General features: G+C 40.7%; 1 protein-coding gene across 1 annotated transcript in view; it reads right to left on the bottom strand.

Annotated features, from left to right (window-relative positions):
• The window catches only part of LOC307253791 (cadherin-2-like), a gene marked incomplete at its 3' end in the record, with an annotated part of 220,383 nt that overhangs the window by 163,975 nt on the left and 42,485 nt on the right, over window positions 1-13,923 (bottom strand). The window contains exon 2 of the mRNA XM_080031959.1: window positions 3,765-3,903. Coding sequence (XP_079888085.1) covers window positions 3,765-3,903 — 139 coding nt within the window. The remainder of the gene's footprint in view (window positions 1-3,764; window positions 3,904-13,923) is intronic.

The following is a 13,923-nucleotide window of genomic DNA, read 5'->3' as shown; positions in this document are numbered from 1 at the left end:
TCTCAATTTAAAACATAAAAATAAAGTAGCATTGAAAATACAAAGAAATAAAGCTTGTAGGCCTACAATAGCCTGCTGTTTAAGATAACTTAACAGTTAAAACAATAAGTAAATTAATATGTCCCTTGAAAATAAATGAATGCTTTTCTGAGAATGTCAAAGGCAGTAGCAGTGTGGCACTTCTGTAAACTAACTGAAACAAGTGCATGACGTTTTTTTCAGCGCTGTCTGCTGTTGATACAGATTGGTTGTGTTGCCACGGCGACGTAGCGATTTTAACTTTCTAAGTTTTGCTCAGCACTTTTTCCTGTTCAACGTCCCTGTTACTGAGTCCTTAATATCTTCATAGAGCAGACACTGGTTTTATTTTTGCCACTAGTTCAGCGTTTGCTTGCTAGTCATGCTCCTGCTCATTGGCTTCCGTGTTTAACAAGTGCGCACCGAATGTACACGCGCATTGCGCCCGCCGTGCGCAGACACACACACACACACACACACAGATCAGCTGATGGGATGATCAAACGAGTGGTTGTAAAGACAGGCGCACACGAGGGGACCGACAGTGCCGCGCAGACGCTCGCAAATGATTATTACGGAATCAATGAATTTTTAATTTTGTATTTTTTTTTATTCAGGCTGCTATTGGCCTGGCGGGGGGTCCCGTTGGCCTGGCGGCCCCGCCAGGCCTGTATAATGGTAGGGGAAACACTGGACTGGATATCAGGAATATTTTTGCTGTTGCTACTCAAAGGATGACATTGCATGTGATGTCGATGAGGCAATGTGGCCAAATGCAAAAGGGAGGCGGTATCCATAAAAGGATTCATAATCCACCCACCCCATTCCGTACAACATTTATTTTTATTTTACTGTAATTGTTTCAGAGTTCATAGTGACACACTGAATTGCTTGTTGAACTGCGATCCTACCTATTTGTTGTGTTTTTTTCTTTTGTTGGCCAAAACCATGAAATTGCAATATAAACTTTTTTTCAGAAGCTTTTCTATATTTTTTTTCATGTGTCTAATTGAAAATATAGTGGATCAATCTTTCCAAAAAATTCTGCAAGAGGTTGGATACGGCACGCAAGGCAATATTTCCCCCGTTGCTTGGCAAGCGAGGACATTGCCTGTGACGTGGATGAGGTGATGTGGCTAGATGGCCAACAGGAGACAGGATCCATAGCCTAAATGTCTTCCAATCATTCCCCTACAACACTATGTTTTGTAGATCATTCTAGTTGTACCATTTCTTGTGTGTCTTTGTGTTTTTTTTTACTTTTGCAAAAACCTGAAATGGCAAAATAAAATAAAAAATCTGAAGCATTTACAGGGCTGTACGCTTATTTTTTTAGGTGGTATCACTGGTGCTAGCAAGCAAAAAAATTCAGTAGCACAAAAATAAATTTGGTAGCACACAAAGTAGGCTATGATTGAAAACTTGCATAACCTTAACCCTTGCATTTTGCTCTAATTACCTTTGAGCATGTCATCCTGGTCTCATTTGAGATTCACAATTAATATTATATCCTAGTGTGTGCAGTAATAATTGTAGAAAAATGAATAGGGGTGCACTGATTGCAATTTAGAAAAAAGAATCTAACCTGCCAATTGCAATTTTTTGCTGATTCAGAATTATTATTATAATGTCCTTCTGTTAATTAAAACAAACTTTAAAACATTAAAGCGGCAACGAGTAACTTTTAAATATCTTTTAAACAGCCCCATGTTTCCTCTCATAATCATAAATTACCTTTAACAGCAAACGAGACCATCAGTGCAAAGAAAGACGTTTTTATATAGTTTTTATTACTGCATTTGATCTGGTCGTACACCCAGTCCGATTTTCGGTTCACGCGTGCATGCTCTATGGTCACATATCCGTATTGGTCACAGATTTCAGTGTGGCGCAGTTACGCGATTTGAGAAGCCTATCCCTCCAGGTGAGGGAAGGGGAGCGGGAGCCTTGTTTGAGACAGTTGTTTGTCGTCATAATGACTGATAACGGGGCTGAACCATAAAAGAAAAAAAAGAAAATGCAATGAAGAAAAGCGAAAAGGGAGAGTGATAGTCGGGCGGGAGGGCGTTGCCAAGCAACGTATACACAATTTCACGCAGCGAACGTAGACTGCAGTGTTTACTCCTAAATGAATGAGCGGTAGCCTACTAAAACAAAGTTTACTTTGCCTCACCAGCATCATCAGATGACCATTATTCATCTGAAATAGTCATTATTTACAACATAAACACATTACCTCATCGTGATCCATTCTAACTAACTGCCATCTCTCGTTCATTCGCTTTGTGTGGGGACACGGACTCGTTCAGCTCTGTGAGAGGTGACAATGCATCAACTCATTGCAATCAGGTGTGTTTAGCACTTACTGGCATTAGTTGATGCTGTGTCACCCATAGACTCACGGAGCCGAAAAGAGTCCGGTGCCCTCACACTTTGCTTTCAACACACGGACACGCACCATATTGCTTCCTGATTATTTGAATCTGAACGCCCTGCACGAGCTAGAAAACAGCTTCACGACAGCTGGCGTCGTAATAATAATACCGCTTTTGTTCAAAGGTGTCGCCAACGTGCCGACTTTGTTTAAATAGACTAGGCTACTGTTAGCCGTGAAGTTTTTATACCTAGAATCGCTGCACGAGCACAGATCCCGAGCACACATCTTTCACCAGCCAAAGTGGAGGGTGGACTCTATAACTTACTTTCCTAAGACTCATTTACCCGCAGTGTTAATGTAGAGGCCTCTAAGCAGTATTGTGCATCTCTCCTCTGTGTTTCAAAGACAGCCTCTCCTCATTATCAACCTGTCGCACGAGTGCGAATGGATTCGTATTCATCATCGCACGTGATCAATTTCAGTAGCAAATGCGATCAAAACTGTCGCACTGTACAGCCGTGGTTTACATTTTGTTTTCATGTGTCACAAAAAAATCTGTATGAGACTTTTAAAGTAAAAAACCATCAAAAGTACTGAATACAGCTGTGTTTTGCATAAAGCACATATGTGTTGTTGCTGCTAGGAAAGAGTAATTCAAAAGTGCATGTGTGTATTGTTTGGATGCTAAAAACAGTTTTGAAATGGGATTGTTAGGTTTTGATTCAAGAGTTTCATTTTGCCGTATAAGTTAGAAGTTTATCTCCATGTGCTGTGTCATATTCAGCCTGTGTGTTAAGTTTTGACACAGTGGGCCAAAGTCTGCAACATGTGTGTAAGCATTAGGTAAAAACTGTAAACCTGCACAGTATATAATTGATCCTGTTACAGAAACCAGTTTGAAATAACCTGACCATTCCTTGAAGCGGTAAAGATTCTCCAAGAATTGTGTTCTAGTGACAGTATTAAAGAACAGTGAGAGGGCCTCCAGCCTCTAAAGACAAGACGATGGAAACATACCAACATGCTTTTACACAACAATCACAAAAATATCAATACACATTCAGGCTTCATTGAAATATTGAAAGCATAGTAATAAGGACAGCATAGTGAGTCCTCCCAAAGGTCAGTCCTCTTAAAGCTTCATAATGGTGCAAATATCAGCATGACTTTTAAACAGCCCCCACCCAACAGCAGGGGATTATTACTGGAACTGTTCCCTCTCCAAGTGTGTGTGTGTGTGTGTGTGTGTGTGTGTGTGTGTGTGTGTGTGTGTGTGTGTGTGTGTGTGTGTGTGTGTGTGTGTGTGTGTGTGTGTGTGTGTGTGTGTGTGTGTGTGTGTGTGTGTGTGTGTATGTGTGTGTGTACTCACCATTGAAGACGACCTGTCCCATTTCCAGCTCTTGGTCCATTTGGATGTTGTATTCCTTGTGAGTGAAGCCCCTTATGCATGGAATAGACTCCTGTTTGCTTAACAACAGACCCTCAGCCTCTCCGCCCAGAACAACAACCTGAAAGAAGAAATAAAAGTGAATAGAAGTATATTCAAAACAAGCCCCAACCTCAGCGATTTTTACCGGCATCCAATAAGGAAGTGACCTACAACTGTAGTAACCAGAAAGTGCCACTGGGGGTGGCGCCAAGACGAGCAGTTTTTCTTTGACTCACTTTTTACATAGGCCGTTTTCAAAGTCTTATTAAACCTATTTACAGCCTGGGCCACAAAACCATTTTAGTCTGTATGTTTAGGTCATATCTCCATGACAACACTGAGGGGGGTACATTTTTTTGGCCCACGCTAGTTTTGATTCTTTTGGAGGTTAAAATGTATTGGCGCGATCTCTTGAGTGACAGCTCTCCGCCCGTTGTCCCTCCCTTTGCCTCGGAGGTATACGTCAGCTATCTCCCTCCCCCCGACGTGACGTCAATTCCCCTTTTCGGCAAGAGGAGTGAGGCGGAGTAAAAATCTCACAAGATGGCGAAGCGCACAAACCAGGATTATTGGATGCCGTGTGAATAACTGAGGTCAGCCCGGATGCTACATCCATATTATTTACTATGTATGATTCAAAAGCAGGTGTTCTTATCCGACTTCGCTTGTCCGTTAATGTGCCGATTTGTGTGCAAAGTAGATCGGATAAAGGTGTTTACATGCATTTTACAAGTCCTGCTGAAGTCTTATTCGTTTATTTACCCGATTATGAGTCTGCATGTAAACGCACTGAGTGATTTCACAGTACGCAGTGTCTAAATAAGGTTTGTTGTCTAAACATGTAACAGTCAAGCAGATAAAAAGCTGTGTGTTAAAGTATAAACATACTGCAGTTCAGAGGCAGTTCAAACCAGGAGAGCATTATTAATCAGCATGAGAAGCAGCAACAAACTGGGTCAATTCATTTGGATGATAATGAGTGTCTAGACTGTCTGTCTGTCTGAGCCTGAGCACAACATGAACCCCCCTCCGCATCCTGCCACACACACATACCATGCGCACACAGGGGCAAATATTCCTGCTTTTGTTACTGTGCGTGTGTGTGGGTGGTTCTTCTGTAATGAAGCAAAGAGGGGTGTTGTGATTTGCTTTCAATTAAGCAAAAAAATGTAATGCTTTTTCTGGTCACCCCTGTAACTCTGATTCTCTGAACACTGATTTGAATAATCATTACCCTCAGAGCATGTGAACTAAATTGTGGAATTCGGTCAACCATGTTCTCATTTGTTGGAAACCACTGAGCATTTTTCCAGTTTATTGCTAAGCCCCAACCTCTGCAAAGTTTAGGTGTTTGGAGTTTTGCCCTTTTATGGTACATTGGTGTATCACCATCCTGAAAGGATTTAGAGCAAATTTGGTGTTGAAACAATCTTAATCCAAAAAGGTGACCAGGTTCCACGTGTCTAGCCTATATTTAACTAATGGATTAATCAATTGACAGAAAAGTTGCCCGCCCCCCTTACCTTGGGACAAAATAGACACATTTCACTGGTGCCATTTTCATCAACGTGTATACGTAGATGCTACTTCTCCCGTTTTATATAATTTTAAATTAAACACTCGATGGTGATTATCGCAGTTTTTTGGACATCTTCAACCAGTCTGTTTCTATTCGATCTATTACAGTGGCGGGCCGTGCCTTTTACACCTAGGCCTTCAGAGCCATCATCTCGAAAATCAAACCGCTTAATAAATAAATAAATAACTTCACAATGACGTCTCGGCTATTAACCACCCGATTGCAGCAGTTACAGTAACCTTTAACGAGTGTAATACAATTACAGTACACTAATGACACTAAACATGTTGACTAAACCATCAAGAGCATAGGCCAACTAATATTACACACTACACAGCTTGACAAGATGCTGCATCACGAAAAGACCCCATGTAGTCTAAATCATGACATAACCAAATAATCAAGAAACAAATTCAAAACAGCCACAAGTCACTAGCAACTACCGGTCAAGGCAAATGTCAAACACACACACAGATTCCAGCTTAATCACAGACCCTGCGCCAGGATGAAAACTACCTGTCAGATCTTCTGTCTATCATTTTAGTTTAAATTTTTAGAGCGCTGGAAAGCTCAGCAGCAAAGAAAAACAAACATTATTTGCATGTTTTAATAGGTTTTAAGACGGAAAATTATGCTGGGAAGCAGCGCACTACTAGCGGGTCATACCATGGAGAATGAATAGCAGAACGGCACTGGCAGCAGACGTAGCGCGTCCTGTGGTCACCGCTCCTAGTAAACACCGGTTAGAAAACTCAGCATAGCACCACACACCGCAGCGATCGGTTGCAAGTAGGCTAGCAGACATATCCAGCAATACAATTAGCAATGAGCCAACTATAGGCCTACCTTTCATAAGTTGCTGCCTGATTAGAAGTATTGCACAGATCCTCTATCCAGCTGGGTCAGAGCGGCTAGCTATGGTGTTGTTCGACCCTGCCATGTCCAGCTTTTCTTAAAAGGTCCTTTTCTCAATAAAAAACTTCCCCAGTAAGTTGGCCATTAAATCCACTCCTTCTGCTTTGTAATCCACTTTGTGTTTTGACAAAGTCTCATCTAAAAGATCTAATCAAAAATAGAAGAGATCTAACATAGCCTACTGCCTTCTATCCATGGACAGTAGGCTAATGTCGGCTAGCTAGCGGTAGTTCAAGTAGGCTACTTTCCCTCCGGATTGCGATTGCGACAAGGCCAGCTAGAAGGCCTAGCCGTGTAAAAGGATATGCCCAACTCGGAAAACTAGAAATCTGATTGGTTAAAGAACATGTCAATCACAAGATCGTTCCCATAGAGCTGTTAAGCGGAAGTGGCGGAATTACGGGGCATGGGACCTCTCGGCTGAAAAAAAATTAATGGGAGTCTATGGAAAGTAATCTACTATTTTCTGGTCCCAGTCATTAATTGCCTTGAATTACATATATGTTTTGTATGGGTCTAAATGATAATTTTTCATGTGAAGAGTTTGACGGTATGTTGTATGATTATTCGTCTTACGGCTTTTGAAAAAATGTTACGAGAACTACTACAAGCCTTGTTACGTCACCTCAACACATTCCCTCCACTTCTCGACTGACAGTGCTAATGCCAATGGCTGGCGTGGACAACGCCAACAATCTCCCCACTCGAGAAATTGAAACTCTCCACATGTCCACTTGTGTAGTGGTTTTCGCCACGCTGAAGACTTTTGTCTTGTCATTGAAAGAAGGCGGTAAAGTGCATTAAAGACACAGCCATGTTTCTGAGCTAAGCGGGTGCGAGTGGTGGTGACGTATATCATAAGTGTCAAGAGCAGCGAAGAGCTGTAGTCCACAAAAGCGCTCTGCACAAAACCTGACCGTATCCAGCTTCTACTCGCTAAATTGTTCCATTCTTTGCACAAAAAAATACCATCTAAATCCATACAAAACATATGTGTAATCGAAGGCATTTCATGACTGGGACCAGAAAATAATACATTTCTTTCCATTGACTACCGTTGTAATTTTTCGAGCCGAGAGGTCCCATGTCCCGGAAGTAAGCCACTTCCGCTTATTTATTTATTTATTATTCTTTCGGACAATTCCACACAATACACAATTTTCTCTTGCAAATATTCTTTGCTTTCAAATATAGCTTAACAGCTCTATTAGCGTCAACAGAGAAGGGATTCTCTCGGAATTCTGAAGGCCTTGGCCAGATATTTTTTTACCCGGAGACAGCGCAGGGAAATAATCTGATTGGATAAGAGCTCTAATATATGGCAGCACACCGGAGGCAGCGCAGCCGAAGGAAACACAATTCAATTACGTATTTAGACTTACGTGAACAAACTATTTAAAATAGATAGAATTAATGAAAACATTTTATATATTAAAATGTATAAATGATATATTTAATAAAAAATATAATAATTCATTAATAATATATAATTTTGTTTTTCTGAAAGTCTTTAGGCCAGCACAGAAGGCTTTGCTGGCCCTGACAGCCCGCCACTGATCTATTATTTGAGGAAATATTATTGAGGAAGAAAAGGGCAGGTTCTTTCTGAGAAAGACCATTCAATTGTATGTTATATAAATCATTGATTCTTGAGAACCGGGACAAAAGACTGTCTTCCATATGTAACTGCTGTTATGTTAATATATTCATTTGAACCAGGTAAAAGCATTTTTAGAGGACAATTTTTCTTGTTAGTTTGTTTTGCTGTTTTTTCCCCACACACCACCATGTGTCAGCTCAGGTTTGCTAATAAAAGATATTCCAGTGAGAAGCAACAAAACAACGCCCAGTGTTGTTCATCCATTCATCTCTAAGTGTGCTGCTGATTTAATACAAATAATGACTGACTCCTTAACATTGTTATTGATCACTTTCTAGCATGCTATATTTGGTCGGATTTCTTTTTCTTTTTAAAATTGCAAGACAAAAGAATGAACATTAGCCGGACAAAGCATGTACAACCCGAATTCTGAAAAAGTTTGGACGTTATGTAAAATTTGAATAAAACAGAATGTGATCCTTTTCTAATCCTTTTGGACATGTATTCAATAAATAACAGAACAAATACAAATACATATATCTTTGTTTAAACTGATTTAAAAAAATGTAAATAATAACACAATTTTTTTATTTAAAAATTGCAACACGTTTAAAAAAAGTTGGGACAGGGGCTTTAAAAGATTGGTAAAGCTGTAGAATGTTAAAAATGTTTGTTACATTACTAACATAAACATGTTAACTGGTAATAGGTGATGTAATGGCCATTTGTCCTCAATAAAACAGTAACCTGAAAATAAAGAAATCAAACAAAGCAACGTACCGTATTTTCCGCACTATAAGCCGCAGGTGTTATAATGTTTAATTACCATAATTTAAGGAAAAGAGATGGCTGCTTGAGGAAGCTCCCATTTATTAACATTTCAACAAACAAGTTGCATATTTGCATAACGTACGTAAGTGTTACCATTTAGAGCAGTGATTCCCAACCGGGGGTACGCGTACCCCTAGTGGTACGCACAGGTATTGCAGGGGGTACGCAGAAAGATAAGACATTTGCCTACAATAAAGGCTATTTTCACATGAGAAAAATATTTTTATATTAATAATATTTTGTATTTAATTTGCGCATCCACGAGTAACAGTTCCTTCCCCGTGTTGATTGTAATAGGCCACTATGCATGCACGTAATAGGCAAAGACTGAAGAGAGGCTGTGTGTGTGTGTGTATGTGTGTGCGGTGTGACCATAGTGACTGACTATGAGTGACAGATGGTAACTCCTATCATATGTGCATTGACGGTCATTTGGCCAATCAGAACCCGTATTTGTCTTTGATGGGCGGTGACCTCAGTCAGTCAGATCCTCTGCAGGGAAGTTGACTTTTTTTCCTCTCTCCTAGTTATCGGAGCGTGCAAGAAGCCGCTGTATTATTATTCTACCGTGTTAATGTGCCTACTTTGGCTACTTTATGTGAATCACTTTCATAAATAAATACGCAGAGTTTGCTTTGTTGTTTTATTCGGCCGTTTGCATTGATATGCACGCTAATTAACGGCCGCGACTCGCGGACAGTCACTGCACATTATCGTGTGTATCTGTGTCTGTGTACATGAGAGAAACTATGTGTAACTGGAGAGAGTAGTGTTGGCTATTTATATGTGTTTGAATGATGTGGCAATGATAATGAAAATCCTTTTTGCCACAATCTTAATAGTTTATTGTAAGGGACTTTGGTGATTAAGTTGAGGCTCCATGTTATTATTGATGCATGTTTTCCTTCACTCGTTTTCTAAACATTTTTTATCAACAAGCTGGTTTTTGCCATTTCACAATTTTCTGAGCAATTAATTACGATTTTTCTTGGTGAATAACCACACACTTTTTATGGCTGACTAACTTGTTTTGCTCATTTTAGTAGGCCTACTCATCTGAACTGAAATAAATGTTGTCTTTTCCTTTAGTCTCTTCACAAAAACACACCGAAATGGCTTCAATTACATGGTCAAATCACAAAAAAAATCTTCTGAGGGAGATAACCCCAGACCCCCCTACAGGAGTTTAGTTAACAGATGTCATGTCACCTTTTTCATGGCTTATGACTTTGCACCCCTCCTCCTAATTTCCAAGTGCAAAATGTGTTTGTATTAAGGGATATTTGTTCAAATGGTTTTAATGTAAAGGGCAGCTGGATTAGATACAAAGACAAAGAGTTTATTATAAATACAAATTAAGGCGAAAAATCACAAGTGCGCGAGGGGGTACTTTTAACATGGCAACCAGCTTTAGGGGGTACACAAGTCAAAAAGGTTGGGAACCACTGATTTAGAGCAATAGTAGCTACTAGGGATGGGCACAAGTGTTTTCGCTACTCGTGTGATCGCTTGCATTCCTCCAGGATCAATCGATTCCTCCATTTTACAAGTCAAACAAGGTTATCTTGTTATATTATTTTTACCTTATAGAATACAGGTCCTTCTCATATAATTAGCATATTGTGATAAAGTTGATTATTTTCCATAATGTAATGACAATAATTGAACTTTCATATATTTTAGATTCATTGCACACCAACTGAAATATTTCAGGTCTTTTGTTGTTTTAATACTGATGATTTTGGCATACAGCTCATGAAAACCCCAAATTCCTATCTCAGAAAATTAGCATATCATGAAAAGGTACTCTAAAGGAGCTCTTAACCTAATCATCTGAATCAACTAATTAACTCTAAACACCTGCAAAAGATTCCTGAGGCTTTTAAAAACTCCCAGCCTGGTTCATTACTCAAAACCGCAATCATGGGTAAGACTGCCGACCTGACTGCTGTCCAGAAGGCCATCATTGACACCCTCAAGCAAGAGGGTAAGACACAGAAAGACATTTCTGAGCGAATAGGCTGTTCCCAGAGTGCTGTATCAAGGCACCTCAGTGGGAAGTCTGTGGGAAGGAAAAAGTGTGGCAGAAAATGCTGCACAACCAGAAGAGGTGACCGGACCCTGAGGAGGATTGTGGAGAAGGGCCGATTCCAGACCTTGGGGGACCTGCGGAAGCAGTGGACTGAGTCTGGAGTAGAAACATCCAGAGCCACAGTGCACAGGCGTGTGCAGGAAATGGGCTACAGGTGCCGCATTCCCCAGGTCAAGCCACTTTTGAACCAGAAACAGCGGCAGAAGCGCTTGACCTGGGCTACAGAGAAGCAGCACTGGACTGTTGCTCAGTGGTCCAAAGTACTTTTTTCGGTTGAAAGCAAATTTTGCATGTCATTCGGAAATCAAGGTGCCAGAGTCTGGAGGAAGACTGGGGAGAAGGAAATGCCAAAATGCCTGAAGTCCAGTGTCAAGTACCCACAGTCAGTGATGGTCTGGGGTGCCATGTCAGCCGCTGGTGTTGGTCCACTGTGTTTTATCAAAGGCAGGGTCAATGCAGCTAGCTATCAGGAGATTTTGGAGCACTTGTTTGTAACCTTTATTTAACCTCGAAAGATCAATTGAGGGGTGACCCTCTTTTACAATGACGTCGAGTACAGATACACAATATACAATGAGAATACATAACAAGTTTACACACACACACACACACACACAGACAACAACAATTTAAAACATTCAGATCAATTGAATGAAATAAATAATAGCCTAATTAAAACAGTTACAAGTGTGGAGGGGTTGATTCAAAATAATACTTTTAAATTGGTTAACAGATATGAGTGTATTTATTTTAATTGTATGTTGTAGGCTGTTCCAGGAGTCAGGGGCACTATAGCTAAAAGCGGTTTTACCAAGCTCAGACCGGGCATAGGGGACATATAACATGATCATGTCAGTTGAGCGGGTTTGATAAAGCCCATCTGAAATAAGCAGCATTTCTGTCAGATAGAGTGGTAGCTTTCCAGTCAGAGCTTTATATATAAAAATATGCCAATGTGCATCACGTCTCTCCTTAAGGGAGGACCACCCAACCTTTTCATATAAAACACAATGGTGTGTATCATAAGCATCTCCTGTAATGAATCTCAAAGCAGAGTGAAATACAGAGTCAAGGAGTTTAAGGCATGAACGAGATGCATGCCGATAAACCACATCACCGTAATCAAGGACAGACATAAAAACTGCCTCAATAATCCTTTTCCTACTAAACAACGGGAAGGTAGCTTTATTCCTATAAAAATATCCAATCTTTTGTCGCAGACGACAGACAAGATTTTTTATGTGAAATGTAAAAGAGAGTTTTTCATCTAGCCAGATACCAAGGTACTTATATTCAGAGACTCTCTCGATCAAAGAACCGTTCACAGCATAGATTCTTCATGCTTCCATCTGCTGAAAAGCTTTATGGAGATGAAGATTTCATTTTTCAACAAGACCTGGCACCTGCTCACAGTGCCAAAACCACTGGTAAATGGTTTACTGACCATGGTATTACTGTGCTCAATTGGCCTGCCAACTCTCCTGACCTGAACCCCATAGAGAATCTGTGGGATATTGTGAAGAGGAAGTTGAGAGACACCAGACCCAACACTGTGGATGAGCTTAAGGCCGCTATCGAAGCATCCTGGGCCTCCATAACACCTCAGCAGTGCCACAGGCTGATTGCCTCCATGCCACGCCGCATTGAAGCAGTCATTTCTGCGAAAGGATTCCCGACCAAGTATTGAGTGCATAACGGAACATAATTATTTGAAGGTTGACTTTTTTGTATTAAAAACACTTTTCTTTTATTGGTCGGATGAAATATGCTAATTTTTTGAGATAGGGATTTTTGGTTTTTCTTAACTTTTTTGCCAAAATCATCAATATTAAAACAATAAAAGGCTTGAACTACTTCAGTTGTGTGTAATGAATCAGATTCAGATTCAGATTCAGATTTTATTTGTCACATACACAATACATTGCAGTGAAATGTTCACAGTCGGCTCCATGCTAAATATACGCATAACAAACATAACAAAATAGTAAATACATTCAATATGTCAGGGGGTTATTGCACATAGTCTAAAGAGCGGCGGGGGGGGGTTACTTAAATAAATATATATATAGATATATATATAAGTGCAGTTGCTCAAAGTGCTTTAATCAGTGCCATTTAGATACCTGACAGCTTGGGGGTAGAAACTCTTCCTGAGTCTCTCAGTCTTTGCTGCCAGTGAGCGGTATCTCTTTCCAGAGCGGAGCAGAGAGAAAAGTCCGTAGCCTGGATGGCTGGGGTCTTTCAGAATACTGCTGGTCTTGCCCTTGCACCGCTTGCTGTAAATGTCTGCTAGATTAGGGAGTTTCCCCCCTATGGTACGCTCAGCTGAACGCACCACTCTCTGCAGAGCCTTACGGTCCTGAATGGTGGTGTTCCCATACCAAGCGGTGATGTTCCCAGTCAGCATGCTCTCAATGGTGCATGTGTAGAAGCTCTGCAGGACTGGTTTGGAGGCTCTGAATTTCTTCAGCCTCCTGAGATGGAACAGTCTCTGTCTCGCTTTCTTTCCCACGGTGTCCAGGTGGGTTGACCGCGTCAGATCATCGGTGATCTGGACACCGAGGTACTTAAATGTATCCACCCTCTCCACAGGGGTCCCATTGATGGACACAGGCGTGTAGTCCCGCACCTGTGTCCTCCCAAAGTCCACCAGCATCTCCTTAGTCTTGCTGGCGTTGAGGTGCAGATTGTTCGTCAGACACCATTGTGTCAGGCACCTCACCTCCTCCAGGTAGGCCGTCTCAAAATATATGAAAGTCTAATGTTTATCAGTACATTACAGAAAATATTTAACTTTATCACAATATGCTAATTATACGAGAAGGACCTGTACATGCAATTCCAGACACGGAAGACAGGAGATTTTGAAAAACAAAGAGAAGCTGTCCGAGCTCCACCAGACTGCTGTTCAGGTTGAGGAATCCGGCATTCTTTCATGTTTAGTAGCTCAAATAAATATGATGTAAATTCAATCAGAGCGTCTTCCGTGTCTGGAATTGCATGTATTCTATAAGGTAAAAATAATATAATAAGATAAGATAACCTTGTTTGACTTGTGAAATGGAGGAATCGATTGATCCTC

Source organism: Ammodytes marinus, assembly GCF_949987685.1.
Source record: "Ammodytes marinus genome assembly, chromosome: 8".
Taxonomy (NCBI): domain Eukaryota; kingdom Metazoa; phylum Chordata; class Actinopteri; order Uranoscopiformes; family Ammodytidae; genus Ammodytes; species Ammodytes marinus.
This window is presented reverse-complemented; position numbering and strand designations above follow the sequence as displayed.